The sequence below is a fragment of the Ornithodoros turicata genome, chromosome 6, assembly GCF_037126465.1.
Source record: "Ornithodoros turicata isolate Travis chromosome 6, ASM3712646v1, whole genome shotgun sequence".
Lineage (NCBI taxonomy): Eukaryota > Metazoa > Arthropoda > Arachnida > Ixodida > Argasidae > Ornithodoros > Ornithodoros turicata.
This window is the reverse complement of record NC_088206.1, coordinates 52,671,296-52,695,273: the sequence shown is the minus strand read 5'-3', so window position 1 is coordinate 52,695,273 and position 23,978 is coordinate 52,671,296. Positions and strand designations below refer to the sequence as shown.

Here is a 23,978-nt window from a genome sequence, read left to right as displayed (position 1 = left end):
CAGCAACAGACATTCGGATGGGACACGATCGCACCAATCCAGCAAGAAAGTACTTTAAGTACGGCATGACGACAAACAAGTCCGCCTGTATCATGCGCTTCAAGGGAGGAGAAAGCCTATTTGAACAGACAGTCACCTACAGGAACCAAGAGCATATCAGTTTCTCAGCTGCCTACTAATATTAAATACTATGTATGCGGAATAAACGGGGTTACATTTTGCAACATTGATTTTTCTTCTGGGAATGAATATGCCCACCAGAGGCGGAACCGGTTAAAACCGGTAGGAATCGTTATTTTTTTTGCTCCGGAGCAGAACCGGTACCGGACCGTTTATGATAGAACCGGAACGACAAACGGGGGGGGGGGGGGAGGGGGGGCAGCCGGCAACGAGATGAGTACTACGTAAGCGCAACCTGTAGCCCGTAAGCGCGAACGTGGCAGCGTGAACCAGCCTTTACTCTGTGGGCACATTTTGTTTCGTGAAAGGAAACGCAACCAATCATTCCAGTCTCCTACTCTGGCACACGACGGTCGACCGCAGCACGCTGTGAGGGTTCGTATCTCGTGTGTCCCCGCACTCTCAGCCAAATTTATACCTTTAAAGGTATAAATGGCTTGTCCTGTGGCTCATCCCCCAAAAGGGATAAAAATTATACCACCAAGTGAGGTATAATAATTTATCCCTCCAGCAAGGTATGAAAATTCAGACCTTGGTGTGCAAAGTATACACCATACATGAGGTATAACTTCAATACTTCAAGGTATAGATTTAATCCCAGGAACAGGGTATAGCAAAGGTATAAAAATGTAGACCCGTGGGTGCAAAATGAATACCCTTCACAAGGCATAACTTAAATACCTCAAGGTATAAACTGAATCCCAGGAACAGGGTATAGCAAAGGTATAACAAAGTAACCCTTGGGGAGTAAAATATGTACCATATAGAGGTTCAAATTATATACCCCGAGGTATAAATTAATCATAAGAACAGGGTATAGTAACGGTATAGAAATCCACGCCTTTAGGTGCAGAATAAACTGTTTAGAAGGTTTCTATCAGGTAATTTGAAGGTATAAATTTAATCTAAGCAGCAAGGTACTACACAGGTACAGAAATCTAGACCAGTGGGTGCAGAACAGTATCGTTCTTTGCACCAAAAGCACGCAAGGAATAAAGTGCGCCATGTCTGTACCTAAAATAACTTCAAAGACAATGCGGAGTTTTGTGAACCAAACAGGAAAATATTTATTTACAGTAGTACATAAATAAATTTACAAAATCAATGCACTTCTCCCGAGCCTTTGTCACTTCGAGCTTTAAAATTGCCCTTTCAATGATGTTTATATCGATGAGCTTGATTATGGGGCAGAGAAGCAGGTCTTGTTCCTGAAAAGACTGTACCTACATGCAAATACATAATACCTACATGCAAAGGAAGCGTATTTTGTTCTCACCTGTATGATAAGTGACGAAGACTACTCATTACATCTCCGTGAAATTAATTTCAGGGCAAGGACGCGCAGGTCACCTGAAATAGCACATATTGAATATTTAGTTTCCCAAAATGGGAAAAGGCAAAAAAGGAAAACTTACCGTTGCTATCTGCAATGAGGAGTAGTTCAGCCTCCGTGCCGTTTTCCTGTACGATCATCAAAAGATCTTCAAATCCCTGCTGCGCTTGTGCGACGAGTTCTCGTTGGACGGAACAATATTCTCAACTCAAGCAGCAGCTATACAAAAAGATCAGAAGCTGTCAGTTTCGTTAAACGGCAACAAGAAATAAGTATTGATGTAGGTAAAGGGCAGTTTATGATAAACTATATCAAAATGCATGCATACATAGTCGTATTTATCAAAACGAACACAACTATCTATCTTTTACTTGGAATTTGGCAGTTTCAAATTTTATCCTGCATTTTCCCGCACAGCACGTCGCTGCCAATATTCCGCCAACGAAATCCGATATATATCAATATATCATCTTCTAATCCATCCGCATATACGCTAAATGCAAACAGTAAACGCAAAACTGGCTGGTATGTCATATAGTAACAAACGTCACCGCAACAAATGACATACGCACGAAGGAAGAAGGTACAGACGATAAGACTGTGTTCGCTTGTCTTCTCGCAAGGCGCAATCTTGTCGTCTGTTCCTTGGTGCGTATGAGTCACTTGCTGCGTTTACGTTTGAAATTACTCTAATCCCTCGAAAACACTCTTACATGCGAGTCGATTGAACAATAATTGGGGCGAAAGAAATAGAAGGTCGACGAGAACGGCAAAAGAGTTTATGTCAGGTTCGTGTAGTACTGCACAAACACATGAGCACATCGTCCCTTTGTGTGCACACACTCCGGCCTCTACATTATGAAGTTTATCCACCAGCAAGCCTGCACCTACGCCATTTTGTCAGATCACAACTGTTATACAAACTATCAACACTATTAACCTAGAGGCGTTCAGCTCTCCTTAACCAAAAATAAATAAGGCAAGTTTTCTTACCAAGATGTTGCAAGCATTGCAGTCTAAAAAAGCGAACAATCTTTCGATGAGGTTTCCATGCGTTGGCTCTTGGAGGGGAAGAATCACCATGCAAAACATCCGCATAACTTGGTTGTATGCTTGACCTGCACTGGCGCTCGCTCGTGGAAGGCCAGCTCTGGCAGACTCTGGCAGGAATACCCCATTGATAACAAGAAGACCCCTGAGAAGCGAGGCCCATTCTCCTCTCTTACTTTTCTGGGTCGGTATTCAAAAACTCTAAAAGGGTACAACAGTTAAGATAGCCGTTATTGTGTGTGGGCAGAGGGAGATCTCGTATCAGACTTCGTGTCGTGTTTGTGACGTTGTGTGCCGTGTGTGTGTCCTTCGTCGTCAAAAATTCAAAATGAGAGCTACTATAGGGTTCATTTTCAAATTACCTTTATTTATTTCATTTGTTTCATTTGTTACCATTATCCCCTTAACTGGCAACAACTACAACCACATGAATGTCGATGGGGCAACGATGTCGATTCACGGCAACAATTGCGGTAATTAAAACAGTACTGTCCATTATTTATTTCTTGCATTATTCCATAGACACCACTGGGGTTGCACTTCTGGGTGATGAAGCTCTTTTACCGTTTAGTAGAGTTTATAATTTTATTAGAGACACTGGTTTTTAAAACGCCTTGTAATTTTAAGGAAACCTTTTTTGAAAACACAATACTTGAGTTAATTTGTATCCTGCACTGTTTTTAACCTTATCATTCAATTTTTAACTCAGTTTCTCTTAAATCGTTAATGTTTTTAAGACAGCTTTGGCGCATTATAATCGTAGTTACCGCTGCGCGAATAAAACACTAATCATCATCATCATCATCACCATTTTAACTAGTGACACTTTTAACAATGTTTTGGCGCATTATAGCCTTCGTCGCTGCTGCGCCATAAAAATACCAATCAACATCATCGTCATCATCACCTCTGGGGTTGGTGTCATTTCGGGTATCCAATAACAAACAAAAAAAGTCATAGAGGGGCCAGTATTTTTTGCGGCCGACCACAGCAAGCAATTCCATCATCACCACCCTCAGTCCACAACAACAAATGCCACACGGTAACGAGTAGGGAAATTGCCCATAAGAGAAATATGTCAAAGCCGAGGATAATTCAGGTTGATTCCAGTTTTATAAGTTTGATTTTAGATTAGGATGATGTGTATGAGTACATAGAAGGCTGTGCTAGTGCAACAATAATGTTTTACGTTAGCGTAAAGGTAATATGGATAGTAAGAAACGAAAACAGTATCATATGAAATAGTGTTACACATAAAAGCGAACGGAGGAATATAACATGAAATTCACGAGTGCTTTCCTACACGCGAAATGCAAATTCCTCGATACGTAAATGCGCACTTTTTCTCTTTCGTATGTTTCCGGCAATCATAATTTTACGTGCCAAGTTTGTAACTGACGCTGTTTATCCTTGAGACGGACAAACGCGTTTAGCGATATGTTTGTAACGTTAACATACCCGTGACCAGTGACTTTGCTTAGAGGCATGCACCCTTTGTTACCTCAACGGCAAGTTAGGTTAGGCCAGGTAAGTTCTTGCTAGGTTAGGTTACGGTGGGCCAGTGCAAATTGCGAGTAATTATCTGCCTTTGGCGTTTTTCTGTGGTGAACAATTGTACGAGTGGCCGGACGGACGGCACCACAACAAGTATGGCGCGAAAATAAACTACTGTAAATAAATGTTATCTGACTATAAAATGCATAGTTGCGCGCGTGAAACTAATACCCCTGTCATACGACAAACCGAATGACATTCCCATCAAATGACATCGCACCGAATGTCATTTGTTTGTCTTATATCGAGCTACACGAAGAAACAGAATGTCATTCGCAACTGATGTCAGTGTCGAAGACACCAGGGCCGAACATCTGAAGCATTATACTGGTACATTAGTTAAATTTTTGTTTCTTTTGCTCGAAATTGGCGAAACCTTAGATTATTACACAGAATCGTTGCCTTTTCAAAGACACCACAAGCACCACAAGCAAAGACAACTAAGGGGCCTATCTGCACCGCACTTGGCAATGTGGCGATGGGAACCAGGACAGTTTTCCGAAAAGCAGTGGTTAGCCTTCCTACCTTTTTTATGTTTTTTCTACCTGTCCTAAATTAACGAATTTTAATACATCTGAAGGTTTTCACGATAACGGTTCTGAAGGCGCCTGCCAATAATGATAAGCCAATTGGCCAGTTTCTTCGAAGGAAAGGGGAATCACATTGCTAAGCTTGAATTTGATAATTTCCTTTGTCGTGTCATTTTCGTAGAGTTCATCTAATGTACTTGAACTCGCTATTTTTTTGTATCATGTACCGTGTATCGTACCGTGCAGCATATCCCATATGACTGGCACACGAATGGGAACAGAGTATAGCTTCGAAATGCTAAAACAGGAAGAGATGAAACATCTATTTATTATTTCCTATGCTACAAGCTTTCGCCCGGAGCCCTTCTTGAGAATAAAGACTAGTCGGACGGGGAAAAGCGGGAACAAAAAGGCAGATGATCGAATAATGTTCCAAGCGCTCAGCGTATTTGGGTCAGGTAGCTATAGAGGTTGTGTTCGAAAACCGGATGTGCCTGTGTGTCCTGCATGGGAAGACCTTGAGTTTTGTGAAACAATGCTGACCAGTGGTTGTTAGTGGAATTTTGCGATTCGGAATGACTCCTGATTATTTTATTGTGTTGCTATCCGTAAAGTTTGACTGTATGATGACAATGTTTGATGATTATGTGTGTCGTAAAATCATGTTCCAGCAGTAGAAATTTGCAGTACGGACATGTGTGGAAGCCTGAATTTTTTTGAAGGCTGTAAACTGCGTAGAATATTATTTTCTCTATCATTCTACACATCCCATGCATACTGTGCAAAGTCAACAAATGCACCTAGAACATTTATTCTGTGTCTGTGACACTGCGAAGGGTTTACGCCGAAACATTCAAAAATCCGCGTTTGTATGTTTAAAATACACCCGTGAAAAATCCGCGACGCAAATAAACACTGCCAAAATAAATCGTAGTTAGGCTCAAAGAGGGAATGTCCCGAATGCTAATTCAAAGCGATACATATGTTGTTTGCAATGCAACGCACAATTCGAACGTTTTTTTTATGAATATTTCTAGGGTTATTAATGCTGTATCTTCTAATAAGAGCTGGAAAAATTGAACCATCCAGCTTAACATTGCAGAAGACGACGCGCGTATGAATACAGGAATAACAACGAATTCGAACACCAACATGTTGTTTCGACACGTCCACCCTGGTAAGCCTAACGGCCGCTAAAATTTGACTTTTATTCGCCAAAAAGGACATACATTTTATAGTGCACTGGAAATAAATATCTGCTTTTATGTAAGAAAATTCCAACAACAACTCATAGTGTGCATCGTAGTTCACAACAACACTTCTACGACAACACTGCCGCATTTTATATTAAAACGGCGCAGATGGCAAACCAACACAAATTTGTGAATATAGCCGCTAATGCACGAAGACGCATGATATATTCCACTTAAAACTTCCATCCGCCGCATGGCGTCACTGAAGCACATCACTAAATCACAGTATTCTTGTGTTTTATCGACGCAAAACTACAGCAAAACAGCGCAAGCGGGCATCTTCGGAAACCACAAACAAGTTATACCATTATAATGCATTATACCTTCCCTTGCGGAGCAGGTTGCCAACGAGGTCTCGCGGAATGCAGGGGTATAAAAAAATAACCCTGAAGGTATAAACGTGGAACATAATACTGCTTTTATACCTACTGACAGCGCGCAAGGTATATAGTTGGAACATGACACTTATTTATACCATTTGAAAGGTATATATATAGCCCTGATGGTCTAAAGGACATGACAAGACCCGCCTTTGCACCCCGTTTATCCCTTTTTCGCACCATTTTGGCTGACAGTGCGGGGTGGAGATACGACATGTCGCAACGCGCGTATGGTACGACACATCGCATGTCGTGTCGCCTGTTTTGTCGTACATGTGTCTCGGCTTCGCTCCCTCGTCCCTGCGACGGAGTTTTTCTACGTTTCGTGGCCACATTTGTTATCGCCTGGGAACATTTGTCGTTATCACCACACACGCGATCTCGAAGCAGCAACCAATGAATGCAGGTCTTACACGGCGACATGTCCTGCCTCAAGAAAATGCAGTCGGTTCGCTCATAAACGCTATCGCAGTTAAAATGTTTTTGTTCCACCTAAATGTACCACCGTCCGAGCTCATTTAGGAGCTGTTGGCGAGCTATTAATGGTCATCTGCACACAGGTTTGGAATTTCTGCGTTTCCAACGCGTATAATCAGGTGCACTATAAAATAGACGCGTCTGTCTGTCTGTCTCTTTATCTGTCCGTGTCTGCCTGTTTTCATTTTTATGAGTATCATTTTTGAGAGAGATTTTATTTGAATTATGATACTCCATGCGAGTCCCATAGTAAGATAATGTTGGTCAACCTGGACACACCTTTGTTTTATCACTTGTGTCTTCATTTCTGTTGCCTTGGCGGTACGTCAATGCCCTGTAACCCTCCTGGCGTGCTAGACTCGTCGTATCTTGAAACACGAAGAAAGTTAAAGAAATGGGAGGTTGGGCAACCATTGGATGCTTTCTGTGGCCCACGTGAGCGCTAGTGACTGTCAATCAAACCTCAGGTCAAGGCTACCGAGACGCGCGCACTTTGAAATATTTCCATGATGTCAAAATGACGCTTTGGTTGCCCGGGGGGATGGTGCCTTTGCAAATTTTGCCAATGTAAACAATTTGGGAGATATGAGGAAAGACAACCGCGTTGGACAGCTTCCCTGGCTCACGTGACCGCCCGTGTTGTCAATCAAACCAAAGTTCAAGGAAAGGGAAAATGGAGCTTTTGGCAGAAGTTCCGTGACGTCAAAATGACGTTGCGCAACTTTGTTTCCACAAAGAAAAGTTCAAGGAAAGATAGTGGCGAACTTTGAAGTCTGTTAGAAATATTGCAGCCGCTTTTATTGCCGTGCCTTTACTACTGGGCCTCTGGCTCCTCATTTATCGTGAGTATCGTTTGAAATGCCAAACGAGGATTTTTGCCAGTGTCACCGACTGTGGAAGAATGCTGTTCGTTCGCTGTGTGACCATCTGCTCAGAGCCTAAACTCTGAGAACAGAACTTCACCGCATAGCATGTTGTGCGCCAACTACAGCCACGAATGATTTGCTTGTCGCTTCTGATTTGAAGAGAGAGGGGGAATAGGCATTTTTATAGCAATTATCATATATCCAAATTGCTATACGCCCCCCTCGCTCTTCGAATCAGCAGCGGTAATCCTATCATTCGTGTCAATGGTTTGCGGACAACGTGCTATGCGGTAAAGTTCTGTTCTGAGACTGTAGGATTCACGCAAGATGCGCTTCTCGTCACAGATAATGATGTCACTGCGCACAAGGTTGTTGTGTTCTCCACGTATGACACTGTACAGGGTCCGCCACACTTAAGAGTATCGCGGGAGCGCATGACCTGCAAGTACGCCAGCGCCGCGCAACGGATGATCCTGGGTTTGAGACCTCGCGCATGCCTCGCGCCTAGCGAACGTCCGCCGCCTCCCTGTTGGGTCCGTCATTGCTCTCGTAACACTGACGGGCGGGGAGACCACAGGGGGGCCAGAAAGCCGCCATTTTTGTAACTACCCCCAAGCGGTCGCTTTCCGCAAAATCGCCATCTTGTCGTGTTCAACGTCACGGAACTATCGCCCAATCACATCTCGGCTTGGCTTGTTTTCTTTATTATGTTTTGTTTCTCCGTCTCAGCTGATCCGTGTCATCTGCTTCGCCGCTTTCGACGTCCGCTTTGACTTCGCGTGTTTGGCTATTGAATTGCTGTTTGCTTGCCACACATGCCACTTCTGTGACAGGCCATGGTAGTGTGTTGTTATTCCGGTTGCGCTAATCGTTCAGAGTTTGCAAGTAAAGAATCTGGCATAACGTACCACCAGTAAGTATATACCCCTGTGCTCTCGGTTTCGATTCGTCTCATTATGTTGCCTTTGTTTGTTCTCGGCGGTACGTTTTAGCTTTCCCCGAGACGAGTCCTTACGATTGCAATGGGTGAATGCGATCGGGAGACCGGATTGGGTGCCAACGAAGTACAGCCGAGTGTGCTCAAAACACTTCAGGAACGAGGACTTCGACAGAACGTCGCTAACACGCGTGCGCCTGCGGGAGGGTTCCGTTCCTGTCGCACATCCGTCGGTTCAAGTTCACCAGGTACGTTTCGCCATAATTATGGTCGATAATCAATTGCATATAGCCACACTATGGGCCCAGAGCTTGGGTACAAAGGGAATTAATGCAAGGGACATGTTAGCGGTCAAATTTGCCAAGTATTTGCTCGAGGTCAGGCCCTTTGACCACAAAATACGTTCACCAGTTCTTTTGTGTCTTTGGTGTTTAAAAGTCTGGTAAATACAACTCGTTCGTTGTCACCTCAGGAGGAGCATGACTTGCCAGCCAGACGGGAACCTAGCGGCCAAGAACCAATAGGCGTGTGCACGCCTGAACCCGGCACACAAGAGCAAATTAACGTGAGCCTGCCTGAGCCTGACACACAGGAGGAGATTGAAGTGAGCATGGCGTCTGGATCTGACACTCAAGAGCCAATGGATGTGGGCCTGCTCGAAGCAAAGACACCAGAGCGAATCCATGTGAGCACATATTTGAAAGCCTTTCAAATGTGATGCCGAACAATAGTATGCCGTTACAGGTAGACAGAACTACAAGCACACCTCTTGTGTCTGCTGTGGTAGGTATCATTTTTTAGCATTAACCGCACAGTTTGTTTCACGAGTAAATCTTTATGGGTTTGTGCTGCCTTCATGTTTTTATTTGTTCTATACGATACATCAATTTCTCAGTCTTGCTTACACTTAGTGGAGTAAAAGATGAACTGTATCGCATGCTAGTCCTTGAGTTAGTTAGCAAGCTTCCTATTCATTGTCATCCCCAGTTGACCATTAGGTCTTACTCAGAATTGAGCCACTTGCTCTGTGGCAGTGGCTGCCCAAACACTGGCCTCCCTTTCTCTTCTCCAAGTGTGTCATGGTTCGGTTTTTCAGGCTGTACAGAAGTTAGACCCAAGGTGTTATGCTCTTACTCATAATCGTGTGTAGGGAATCAACAGCTCAGGCTTCACTACTAAGCCACCTACCACAACTTCAATGTGAAGCCTCAGCAGCACAAACAAATGAACCACAAATGCATTGTGCCTGTCATGCACTTACACATTCGGTGCCTGGCTTGCATGTCACATGTATATAGTGTGCGACATTAAAAACTGATCAGAGCTCTTCATGAAGAGAGCAATAATCCTAAACCAGAGAGTATCTATATGTTGCACATGAGTTACAACCAGGTGCTACTTTTGATGTGACACCTGTTTGTAACCCAAGTACCACAAAGGTAGCCTCCGGTTTCCGTTTATCAGTCTCACTGTGATGCACTCTGATCAGTTCTTAATGATGCACCCTGCAATATATCTATGGCATGACGATCACACAGAAGAGCAAAAATCATGAGAACACAGTAGGATTTAGTTCGGGCAACTATATTTGAAAAGCATTTCCAACGACCATAAAACCACATAAAACCCACTTCCTCACAGGTACCCCAAACAGATCTTGTACAGATTTAAACATGCCCTACGCATGAAAAAAAACACTGTTCACTTTAATGCCCATCCAATCGCATTTTCCATTAAAATTTCGCACACTGGGTCACTGCTTCCAAGACTACTCCCGCACGGTGTAAACCGAGGTTGTCCGCTACCCCCTCATATCTTGGCTTTAACATGGTGTTCAATGGACCAATCCCAGCATGCGCCTGGCATTTGTCCATACTGGATCCCAGCCGCGAATAATCCTGGATCCGCCCATGCTTTCCACGATACAGCACCAAACTCCATCTACAAGTGCTGCAGGACTTTTGAATCTTTATTTGGAAGTTTTCGTTTTGTTCTGATTATCAAGGGGTCCTGAATGAAACAGTGTTTTAATGATAATGGTTCTTGCGTGCACTCTCCTTCCAGTCCAGCCCCACACCAGCCAAGGCTTCCAGCAGTATCAGTTCCGACACACCAGGGCAATTTGAACAGTCGCGCACGGTAAGCCTTCGGAAGTATTGACACTAGGGGCTTCTCTCATTCTCTCTCCACTGCAAATCAAATGTAGCCTTCCTCTTTGCCTCTGAGTATTGGGACTTTACACCGCGGTTGTGTACTTAATTTAATTTCTTTTCAGGGCTCTTCCGTTTGTCTGTTCACAAGCTTGACTCCGAACACTAGCAGGCCTGACCCCATGGTAAGGATTGTGCTCTCAGCGGAAAGACTAGGATGTACATAACTAACGCACAGGGGTTATGATCATACTGAACATCCTGTGGATTACATTTGTACTGCTATTTCCACGTCTTTCCAGGGCACAACCCCCAGTGGCTCAACTCCAAGCACCAGCAGATGTGAACCTTTGGTAAGAATTATACTCAACGTGGAAAAGAATTGCATGTTCATAACTAATACGTTAAGATTCCACTGTAGGTGCTGACTGCACCATTCAAGTATATGTTCCAGGAGCAGGCTTTCAAATACCTTATTTCATACAGTACAGGTGCATAAGGGAAAACCAATTAGACTTGAGCATACAGTTTAAACATATTATTGCCCCTTTCACGTCTACATTTCAGTACAGTGTAGTGCCGTTAGTTGCAGCCTGTTGTATAGTTACTGGCCCGAGGAAACATTTCTCAAATTATCTGTTGCCAGCACTTATTGGTGTTAGCAATGGGTATGAGGGTAGTCTGAGTGAACTAAGAGGGACAGTCTTTCTGACAAAACTGATCTGTCTCTGCTGCAGCGATGCTGGCAACACTTGTAGCCTAATAGTTATAGTTACAAAGCTCAGAGAGTGCTCTATATCATGGAGGGAATTCCCAGCTTGGTATGCATGCTGCTGATTATTACTAACCCCAATACTTGTCACAATGAATTGTACTGTTTGAATCAATAAAGATGGATTTGATCAAGCGCAATGGCGTGGAGAAACTTCTGTGATCTGCATGGCTGACTTTTTGTGATCTACTGTGACCACTGCAATGTGGATCTCTCCTCTAGTGAGTATATGCACAGTGTGTCAAAAAAGGAGCAGTGTTGTGCTACTGTGTCTCGTGATACTAGGTCCTAATTCACAAAGATATAAGGGTGCGATCGCTTCCATTCAGTGCTAGGTAAATACGTCAAGAGTGCTCATAGTAAACAGTTAAATTCGAGACATCCAAGGTCTGTTTATCTGTACGAGTGATACGCTGAGAGCTGGCAGCTCACTATAGGCAGGCTAACTGCCGCATCAGATGTTTTTTTTAAATTTTAGTAAACATAATGTTAGGACAGTAACTGTAGACCTTCATACTTTCTTCGAATAGCCACCATATGAGTAGGTCCTGTACCAGACAGTCAATCATGCTGTGTTGTAAAGGAACTCTGAGCAAGCAGCTCCTACATGTATCTGAGCAGAAGCACAACCTGTGCATGACTGCATGGCCTTGCATGTGGCTGCCACGTACTATCTAAATTGTTCACAGCTGAGTATTAATGAGGTTATTGGTACCTGTTGTCTCAGGCGACATCCTCTGAAGACACGCCAGTAAAGGCCTTCCTCAAAAAGGAAGTCAAACGTATAGGCAACCTGCATACCCTCAGCAAAAAACGAATCAAGGCCTTGCAGCAGGCACAAAGACGCATCAAGCAGAAAGTTGCAAAGCTACAGCATGTGATATCCCATCTCACATCTCAGAACATTTTACTTCAAGAACACGCAAGCTGCCTCGAAAACATTGCCGGTGCAAATAAGGACTTGCTGATGAGGCAGTCAGCAAAAAGTGAGGGGACAAGCTTGCCTCATAAGTACAGCCCAGAGTTACGAGCGTTTGCACTTACCTTACATTTCTATTCGCCACGTGCATATAACTATGTAAGGCAGGTCTTTGACACGTGTCTACCCCACCCACGTACGATACGGAAGTGGTACCAGTCAGTCGAAGGTGAGCCAGGGTACTCAAAAGAAGCGCTGTTAGCCCTGCAGATGCGTGTTACGGACAACAACCAGAAAGCACTGTCAACTGTATGCAGTCTTATGGTTGATGAGATGGCGATTAGGAGGCATGTCGAGTGGGATGGGAAAAGGACTTATGGCTTCGCAACCGTTGGGCCAACCTCGGAGGATTGTTGTGCTGTAGCAAAGGAGGCATTTGTCATCCTACTTGTTTCGCTACATGAGCAGTGGAAGCTGCCGATAGGATACTTCCTTGTAGATGGAATAACTGGCGAGCAAAGAAGTAACCTTGTCCTTCAAGGCTTGTCTCTTGTGCACAATGTTGGAGTGAAGGTTGTATCTGTTACCTGCGACGGTGCTGCAGCAAACTTGTCAATGTTGCATAACTTAGGATGCTCGCTGCAGTTTGAAAATCTAAGGACCAGCTTTCCCCATCCTGACACAGCCGAGCCCATAAGCGTATTTCTTGACGCTTGCCACATGCTGAAGTTAATACGAAATGCATTTTCTCACTTCAAGTCCTTCATTGATGAAGATGGCAAGGAAATATCATGGGACTACATAGAGGCACTCCACTCACTTCAACAGAAAGAGGGGCTCCATGCCGCAAATAAACTAAGGAGGGCGCATGTTCAGTGGCAGCGGCAGCCCATGAAAGTCAATCTTGCTGCAGAGCTTTTAAGCATGAGCATTGCAGATGCCATACATGAGTGTCGTGATCTAGGTGTATCAGGGTTTGAGGACTCGGAGGCAACTGAGAGGTTCCTGAGAGTTATCAATAATGTGTTCGATGTGTTGAACTCCGTCAATATGCACCAGAAGTCATGGAAGAGGCCGCTCTGTCCGGAAAACATCGAAAGGGCACGCACAATGTTTCAAATAGCCACAACATACATTTGCAGTCTACGGAGGAGCAACTCTGGGCCACTTCTTGTGCAGACTAACCGGAAAACTGGGTTTCTTGGTTTCATCACATGCTGCAAGAGTGCCATCGAGCTCTATGACTTTCTCCACTCTAAGAACCTTGTGACATACTTCCCAACACATCGCGTCAGTCAAGATCATCTGGAACTGTTCTTTGGTTTAGTACGTTCGCACGGAGGATACAACAATAATCCTACTGCAAGGCAGTTTGCAGCAGCATACAAAAGATTGATCATTAACACCGAAGTGGAAGCCTCTCATAAAGGAAATTGTTTACCACTCGAAGATGTCTCCATACTGCACGTCAGCAGCGCTAGACAGCCCCTATCGGAAGACATAATTAACTGGACATCAAGAGGAAGAAGCATACCTGCAGAAGAAGTGACTCTACAGGAGGATCTACGTGAGCATAACTACTTCTCAGACCCAACGGAGCCATCAACTTTTGGTGAAAGAGTGATAGTGTACATTGCAGGACGCATAGTGTGCTACCTATGCGAGTATCTGAAATGTGACATCTGCATCTCCCACCTGACAGTCCGTACACCTTCCCTCTACCATTCACTAATACAACAAAAGGATTACTTTCACAGACTTCCCTATCCATCTGATGATGTGATCACCATTTGCAGGAAATCTGAGAAGCTGCTGCGTGCAGCTCTTTTCCAGGAGGGCATATCATCGGCAACACTTCTGCAAAGGTTAATCTTACAAGTGCTGGAGTCTATGATGGACAGGGGTGTGTTCAGCTCCATACGTAATGACCACATGCTCGAACAGACGTCACTTGAAAATCACTACTTTCATCTCATACGATCTATTGCTCACAAATACTTAAGCATACGCATTCATCACGCTTGCAGACTACGTACAGAAGAGTTGCACAAGATTAGATGCCGGCAAATGTACACTAAGCTTACCCAGTTCAAAGGACAATAGTTGCCTTAGGAGCCAAAGTACATGCCACTGTGATTTGTTATTATATTTGCCCTAATAAGTTGTTGTTCCCAATGATAAATGTGTACTAATTGGGCCATAATACTGTCATCTGCATTCATATTCCAATACTATACCCAGACGTTGCCCCAGTCCTGAAGCAGTGTCAGCAAAAAGGATTTCTTAGCACGACAGGAGAGAGCAGCCCTACAGCTATAATTACAGGAGAAACGCAAGTACTGCAGCTGATAGACTGGAACAAACGCTGGCAGGCTGCTTGAGGAATGATTGTGTGTGCGCATGAAAGTGAGATTTCGGTGCCTGATGCTGAAAACTGCTACAAGCTTTGTTGCTTTCGGGGTGATTTGGAGGTAAAAATTTTCGAGCACAGTGAGAATGCAATTTATTGCTTAGAACGTTTTGTCAGTTGCAAAAATGCAGAAGTCACACTGCCTCCTTCCTTTGGTTGTATACTCAGCCCGGCTTTTGCAAGCAAAACAAAGCAGTCTGTTGAGAAATCAGCTTTACAGGCACAGTATGAGGTGACAGAAATCAGCAGACCTAGCGTGAAACAATGCGCGCAGGCTGCATTTCAGGTACTACGGTAATTCTTCAAATGTATTATCAGTGATTGTGCCTTATAAATAATGTGAGGTGAATGGAGGAATTACAGTTTTACCCAACAAGTAAAGTGGCACAAGTAACAAGGTCTCCTACAGCATTATTTCGTTTTTCAGACATCCCACTGTCTTCTAATTGTATTACACTTGGAGACCTACTTTTCTACTACAACGCGACAGTAATAACCAAGGCTGGATGATCTTATAAAATGAAACGGACAAAAACAAACGAACGGCGTTACAATGTTTACATCGACCCAGGTCGCGGTTCGTGGGCGCCGCCATGTTTATGGTCACGTGTGAACACGACAAGATGGCGCCTACTGGCACGCTCTCGTGTATGGGCGATTGCATTGAAGGGCCGCCCTGTGGGGGAGACCCACCTGTTGTTGCTATTCAATTACTGCTGGCGATGTTTTGATCAGTGCGTGGCGCGGCGTATTCTTTTACTTTTCTTCTCGATTCCGATAAGACAGAGATTACGTCGCGCCACGCACTGATCAAAACATCGATAGAATAGCAACATCAGGTTGGTCACCCCGCCTGCCAGTGTTACGAGAGCAATGACGGACCCAACCGAGAGGTGGCGAACGTTCGCCAGGCGCGAGGGCGCGAGGTCTCAAACCCAGGAGAATCCGTTACGCGGCGCTGGCATACTTGCAGGTCATGCGCTCCCGCGATACTTTTAAGCTTTTAAGTGTGGCCGACCCTGTACCTACCATGGCTGCAGGTTCCGTGATGTCCTTCTGTTTTCGCGTGGTTTCCTTGCTGTACAAAAATGAAATTTTCCATTGAGACGCGGAGGAGGACAACAGCTTTCCTTCTGATTGAGAGATGCATCCTAAATATAAAATGCACACAAAAGACATGAACACTGCATGTGCAGGGCGTTGGAAAGCGTTGGTGCTCTTCTATGCAGCGGAGCAGCACCTCGAAATGGGCGCTTGGAAGTGCACGGACCCAGGGTTTTTCGGACATGCGACCGTTTTCCGAAGTGGTTGTGTCGTTGCAGTGCGGGCACCAGTCTGTTCACATGTGCTCAAATTTACGCAGGGTCCTTTTGAAAAAGCAGCGAACAGATATATAGAAAAAGGAAATACGAAATAAACTGTTTTTTAACCGAAGCGTTGTTGTGTGCACTGATCCCGAATACACGTATAGTACACATGCCGACACATCGGGTGTGTCATGTAATGTGTCACAAAACGGAGGCTTAAAATTCTACTTCGGGGCTGTCACTGGCGCTTGTCATCGACAAACTTTTGGTGTGACTTGCGCGCACCTGATCGATTTTCAGTCGCGAGAAATATTCTGAATATAACTCTGAAATGTGCCAAGTCAGCGCAACTTTTTTTATTTCGTTTCTTTGTTGTTGTCTTTCTTCGTGTTTTTTCTTGTCCGGAACAGGAAGCTCATTTCGTTTTCTCAACCAATTTCAACACAAAACTCATTACCCTACTACAATAAAAATAGCTGCGGAAAATTTTCTTTGCGCAATTTTCTTCCTCTTCTACGCTTCTGCTGATAGCGGCAGCAAGGTTGAAACGACGCAGCTATCTGAAGCAACAGTGAGGAGGTTACAAGAAAAGTTGTGTCATCGTGCTTCGTGTTTTCTTTTTGCGTTTGCATAACTTGACGGAGGACTGCACTGCCGGCAATTACCGTGAATCGTACAACAATCTTCCGTTTCCTTTTTACCATTACCCAGTAGCGCGGGTGTTTTGTGATGCCATGGGATCAGGTCTCGAGTCATGCTGTTTCTGTATGTATTCGGTGTGGAAGAAATATTAATGCGATTCAAAATTGACCATATAATTCCGTATTCCATTCGGAACACACTTATGCGCCTCAAGGTCCGAAATATTCTAATGTTCGCGCAGCCCAAATATATTTGGCAATGTATGATTTGACCTCAAGGATGTATTTCTCTGCATTTCACTCTTCACCGGAGCGGACAGAAGCGGTGCGCTTTCTCGTTCTTCATTCTATCACGCTCGTGCCAGTGGGCGGGTCGCGCACACACTGATTTTGATCGGCACTGACGTAGACCCAACTTCGGTTGCCGGGAAAGGGAAACATTTTTCTTGAACTTCGGAAGTTCAAAACTCCTCCCCGCGCGACGTCATCTTTTGAATTTAGTTCTGCTTTCACGAGTCTAGCACCCCAGGAGTGTCTACGCCACGGAGTGTTGTCAACGATTGCAAATGATAAGTGATCTTCTGTTCAAGTAGAATTTATGGTATGATTGAAGAGCGTCCTCCAGGAACAACTTTATCTCTCTCTATATATGTAAGAACAGACAGGAACTTCCCAACGTTATATGCTATCGGCGCAGCACACATCTTGAAGTGGATTGGTCGTTTTCAAGAAGGTTTCTTATCAGTACAGCTCCCGTAGTAGCCCTTGTCGTGATATAGGTCGGAAATTTCTAAGCTCGGTTGAATGCTCTAAGCTTTGCTCGTTACCATTCCAGTGCATCGAAGAGCAGAGGGTTGGAAGACGGTGGTGAAGGCAAAAGTGGACCAGCTGTAGTATGTCGAAAACCGAAAAAGTTTACAGAGTAAGCTGTTCCTTACCTACTTGTGCCACTCTAATTCATAATGCTTTGTTAGTGTTAATATGTTGCGACTGAGTCTTTGATGCTGTTGCGTCTGTGTTGCTGTATCGTTTTTGTAGTGTTGGTTTGGACACGTGGTCTTGTGCCACGAGCTTGAACTCTGAAAGAGCAAGCGTTATCGTTACTATATTTAAAGTTCGCGCGCTCCAAAGCCATTTTGGCAGGCTTGCGCAAGAGCTCATAGCGAATGACGGGCGATGTGAACCAGCTCGCGTGACTCAGTGGTTATCACGTCGAGACTGGGAGGTATCCGGATTTGAATCCTGGTGCCGACTGTGCTGTCTGGTGTGTTTCCTGGGATTTCCTCGGACACTTTCAGACATATGTCGACACAGTTCCCTTAGAAGTCGTCCCAGGATACACTTCCCTCAGAGCGTTAGTCGTGACGTGGCTCACATCTGCGCGGCCGCGAGCTCTTTCACAAGCACAACCACCACCACCACCGTGGGGCGGATTGATGCATATAACGCGCGTTATGGGGATAACGACACTTTGAAGATCGGGCTTCAGGGTCCTATGGCCTATGTGTGTCGGTAGCGCGAAAGTGAGCGCACGTGGTATGTGACGCATCCTAACGCTAGTGATGACAATTTGGTGTTCCCCGCACTCCCAACCGCGTCTCCCGTAAGCGAGGGGGTCGTTTCCGGGAACAGCAGCCTCAGCAAGCCTTGCCGATTAGCGGAGGGAACGCTATCGAGATGGCAGCAAGCTGTTTCTTCTGACATTTGTTGACGCCCAGCGCGGTCATTCAGTGAAAACTAATTTTTACCGCTTCGGTTTAACACAACAGATGGGAGTTTTAGGAAATCGTAAGCGCCCTCAGACTCATATTCCGTATCGCTATCAACCAGTCAGCTATCAGCGTAGCAATTGGTGACTGCTGATAGCGATACGGAAAAGGAATCCGAGGGTGCTTAAGGATTCCTAAAACTCCTTAATGTAACAACACGTAGACGTTTCTTCACCTACGTAAGTGGTATCCTCAGTACACACTGGCCAAGAAAGGGGTCACGCCAAACTATTTATCCACAAAGGACGTCCCGTATCCGGTATAGAGGGCCACGGTTTTTGTTACATGCTGACGTTTCACGTCTGATGAACCAAGTTTCCAACAATAATTTTCTTGGGCCCCATCCTCGTCCTCAGGATGTCCTCAAAATGTCATCGCGTCCTCGTCCGTGATGGGATGTCCGGAGGAGATCCACAAAGTGTCATAGGATATTCTAGTGATAATCATGTGCGTACGTCCCGTGGCCGTCAACCGAATGGCATGCACAGGAGAAGAAAATTACTTTAATACTGCGCTGTGCATTTTAATGCCTGCTGCCACTAACCGGTTCCGGTTTGTTTGTAATAACCAAATTCAACCGAACCAGGAGTGATCATGTATAAATAAAACGAAAGTTACAAACAAAAATACCAACAGATACAGGGGTACAGATACAGATTTGATGATTCCAAAGGAATCCGTCCATGTAGTGAGTTTAGCCATAAAATATAGCTTGCTAGAACTCTCATTGTGGTTTTGTTGCCGTGAACGTCCGAGGAAAGTCTCTGACTGGATGCTACATGAAGCATTTATTGCGAAAGACACAGAAAAGCGATGGTGTAGTACAGCGCATGTTTTACTTTCGATGGATGTCTCAAATCAAAGCAGTAGGAAACACAGACGTTATCTTGATTGTGAGTTAATACTCCAAACAATTCCTCACTTCACTGTTGCATATATACGAAATCGAATTAGAATTAGGCACCTCACCTTCATTTTGACTCAGATGCGAGGAGCGCTCTCGAATTTGCGGGAGTTCGCGACACCATGAAGTAACTTCGCTAATAATCCTGGTGGTTACCGTGGTACAGGGAGCATCCCAATCAAGACTATTGAGGGATGCTCACATATGTTTTCTGTGGTGGATAGTTCTGTTGGACTACCCAAATCCCTGAGCAAGAGGGGTAGCACACCTCTCCAGTGCCACCATCATCTCTCCCCTCTTTTGTCCTCAGGTGTTGTGACTAGGATCATCTCTGGAGGCTCATTTTAATACTTTTCGAACAAATTGAGAAGCCCGTGGGATATTCCCAGAGTGTCATTTCAGGGACATCCTCAGAATGAGCGAGGGATGTCAGTGTGTTCTTGGGGCATGGTCACATGCAAAGGTTATTGCACTGTCAAAATTAAACACGTGCCCCTTCGACCAGTAATGATGTATCAGTTCGTTTTTTGCACGTGTAGCGTTAGTGACCCTGGCCACATCTCTCTTGTGGTGCTCCATAAGCCACCCAAGGATGCCACCTGCAGAAGTGGCGAGACGTCTACGTGTTGTTACATTGTTGTTAAGCCAGAGCAGTAAAAAACGAGTCTTTACAGGATTGCTTCATACCCGGCTTTTGAAATATTTTTTCACAACTGCGATCGGTGCCCATATTTAGGTCACGTGACAATGCGTCGTCATCTGTCGTGAAAGGTTTTTACGTCTCCAAGGGATCGGCGTGGGACAAGCGTGAGGAGCTTGCCCTTTTAACCCCAGCGTCGCGAAGACACTTACGTATAAGGAGACAGACACGGTGACTGCACGCAGGAAAGCAAACTACGGTGTTCGGACATGAACTTCTGCATAATTTTGCATTGTTCATATGCGAGACGTATTCGGGACTTTTCTTCCATGGTCAACACCTGAAATCATATGGCGCGTCCATTTTCAAATCGAATTGTTTTCCACGTGTTTTCTCTTCTTCGTGCCTCTCGTTCCCAGATATCATCGTCGCCAGGTGTGCATCAGGCGTGTGACGTGAAGCACGTGAATGGGTGGCGGCAAGCTGACAAACGACAAAGCAAACACGCAGTCATTAGAAGTGATAAGGAAATATCGAAAGAGGCAGATGTCACTACAAACACTTTTTCCAAGATGAAATCAATTGCAATATAGCATATGCTGCAGAACTACATAATAACACATTCTTTATAACAAAATAAAGAAAAAATGGCGTTCCTTCACGAATTTTTTTGCGGGCGATCTACTAAACGGATTTTTGTTCTGGAAACGGCTATGATATCAGGTTACCAAAAGGAACAGATGATCTCATTGGGAAAACTTTGTAGCTTTTATAATTAACAAGTTAATTAATGAAAGTTAATTAAGACATTGCCTTTGGAGTTTGCTAATGCCCTCCTAGGGAGTGCCCTTCAGCATATGCTATATTGCAATTGATTTCATCTTGGAAAAAGCGTTATATATATTTAAAAAAAATCTGTATACACTTAGCTGGGACACCCTGTATATTTAAAGCTCTCTACCTTTGAGAGAGGAACATCGGTAGGGAGTGATCCGTGCGACTCGCTCGCGAAAAATACTTCTGAACATTAAATTAAAAGCTGATTTCAAGCAGAAATGCCGTTTATGGAGCTGTCGCATAAAAGGAACCCTCGACGAACGCCTCTTTTAGAAGATAGCTTCTCGGCGACATTTGCATGTTGTGAAGAAAATTCTCGAATATGATTAAAAACGAGTCCGCTGATATATACCACACCCTTGCACGCAAGCTGAACAACGTATCAGTGTGTCACAAAGGAGGCATGCATTTCCAACTGGTCGATCGAGGCTGCTCATTCTGTATTTTCACACCTCAGGTGGGTAAAATTACTTTACGTACGCGGCGTTGTGGAGTAACCTTTGCGGCGTCGCTCAAGATCATAGTCGTCCCGCGGGGTAAATCCAAGAAATTGAACCTCTGTGTGTAATAAATACGGGAATAAGTCGAAAAATCCCAAACCGAGAAAAGGCGCCTGATCTGATTGTCCGTCCCATTGACACATATACATTTCCCGTTTTTTACCATGCTGTAACGGGCCAACAAATCGCAATATGGTCCTAAATTATCATTGGCAGGTGCATACTGGTATGCAGATGTCATTGCAGCAAAGATACTAAAAAGGGGATAAGTCGACCTATCCCCTTATTGCATACAGAGGTTCAATTATCATCCGCTTAGCGTTGCACTACGTTTGTTCTCTATGTCATGCTGCTACGCTTCTTTTGCCCTATAAAGACGCGAGTAGTAAAATATGTATTTTTTTTTCTGATAACCGCTTGTGTATTTGTATCATCACTCTTGCCATCCAGTATGGAGAGCGCGGTTCCGGTACCAAGACAAAGAGTGGGAGACCTCAATATTACGAGAAGATCCTGCGTAAGTGCTTGGACGGAAAGAGGCTCTTCGAGGACCCTCAGTTTCCCTGCCAAGATTCCAGCATCTGCATTGAGAAGCACGAAGGAGAGATTGTTTGGAAGAGGCCCCATGTAAGAGTCAACATGGTTATTTTCTTTGTTTTTGTCGTGTCATAGAGGTCCATCGCACTGGAAGAATCACTTTAAAGTAACTCACTTCCATTTCTCTTGCAAGTCAACGTTCGAAGGATAACTGCAGTGAGTTCCTTTTCGTCGTACATAACCCCATCCGATAACACCGCATCCGTACATGTAGTTGTCGTCCTAAGACCAGTGAGGTGACAATCGACCAACTGGTGACAGTGACAACCGTCGGACTGGGGGAATGCTTTTGCTTCTGCTGTTGCAAAACAGAAGAAAAGCAAGAAACGAAGACAGATATATATTTTTTTCGTACTACTGCACAGCGCTTCGCAAACTCTAACAGAGAGAGAAAGAGAGACAGGGGACTAGTCCAAGAGGCTCTACAAAACAAATGAGGTGCGAACAACATAAGTGGTGAGATTAATAGAAGGGAGAGTGAAAGGGGACGCTTAGTGCAAAGTGCTACCCTAACGTTGCACCTGGAATGCAGATCTGTAACGCGCAGTGTTGCCGTGAACCATCGCTGTGTCGGCAACAACCACAAAAGTACATTGGTGTTATTTGTGTGTTGCGATATTTTGCACTGTTGCGGAGTTGAACACGGACCGAACCGAAAAAAAATAACTGTTCCAATCCTTGCTTCTAAATGCAAAGAAATCTGCTTGCACTAATGGCTCAAGCGCTGTCTCGGCTGTCCATGCCGTGCCTCTTCGCTCCCTCTTTACTTTCGTTCAACCAACAGGCGAGCTGGGCTCCTCGGACAGCTCTAAACAGAACTACCACTTGTCATCTCCTTGCGCTCGCCATATTAACCTCTTTTGAAGTGGGGTACACTCTAAGGGGGAAAAAGAAGTAAGTAAGAGTAAATGGAGTGTACCTATGACTTTTACACTCACTCTTGCCATACATACTTTTTTCTACCCATCTTTACTCTGATCACCCCACCTTACTCTTCCGATATTCTCTTTACCGTGCTATGACAACTATGGCACGACTATGGACTAGAAACTCTATACTAGACGGAGCGTGGACATTACGGCGGATGTGAACGGCGCGCTCGGTCCTGCGTTGTCGCGGTCGAGACGCTCACCCCGGTGAGCTTTTGCGGTGCGCTCGCACATTCTGTGGTGCAATCGTACCGTTTCCTTTCTTTTTTCTTTTCTGCTTTGGGGTGTACCGTCTTTCTTTTTTTTGGGGGGTAGCAGAATTCGCTTGCGCGAATTCAACCTCCCCTTGTTATTTTACCAACCACCACCACCACTATGGCACGCAGCACGTTGCTATACCACGCTGTATACGCAGGTTCTCGTCCGTTGACTACCTGTACCCTGAAATGGCGGCTTGTGAATGAACGCCAAAGTTTGTGCGTGTTAGTGAGCCATCCTTTGTTAGTTCAAGTCTCAGCGTCTGTACGCCCGTCCATATAACCCTTCTCAGTGTGTATACTCCCAGAACGACGTCAGGCCCAGGGCACGAACGTTAAAGGGGCACTCTTCATCAATAAACAAAAAGCAGTAACAAAGCAACGCAAGTGAAGGACAGTAACATAATTTTCATCTCAGTTTTTTTTCTTTATCGCATCACCATCACCAATAATTTTACCACGCATCCACGCAGAATAATTTTTACACCCTTGCAGGGTTAAGTTACACTCCTGGGCGACAGTGTAACACGGTTTCGAAGAAAGAAGTGAACATTACGCTAAAAAAAGGTGATGTCAGTGACAAAGATTTTACACTGCATAAGAGTTGGATATATTCTTTTTTTTCTTCGTCTTAGAGTGTATAGGGTCCTGCGACGACCCCGGGGAAGCATCTCACATGTCACCATCACTTTTCCTTCATTCATTTGTTGCACCGTTGTTATCCCGGATTACAGTCTACTTTAAAAAAAATTACGGCAGAATTGGCTGTGCAGATTGTCATTGAGG

At 44.6% G+C, this 23,978-nt stretch overlaps 1 protein-coding gene across 3 annotated transcripts in view; it reads left to right on the top strand.

Annotated features, from left to right (window-relative positions):
- The window catches only part of LOC135396690 (calpain-A-like), a 110,180-nt gene that overhangs the window by 8,364 nt on the left and 77,838 nt on the right, over positions 1–23,978 (top strand). For all 3 annotated transcript variants that reach the window (XM_064627795.1, XM_064627796.1, XM_064627797.1), the window contains 2 exons: positions 17,595–17,681; positions 21,860–22,036. In XM_064627795.1, coding sequence (XP_064483865.1) covers positions 17,655–17,681; positions 21,860–22,036 — 204 coding nt within the window. In that variant the 5' untranslated portion in view covers positions 17,595–17,654. The remainder of the gene's footprint in view (positions 1–17,594; positions 17,682–21,859; positions 22,037–23,978) is intronic.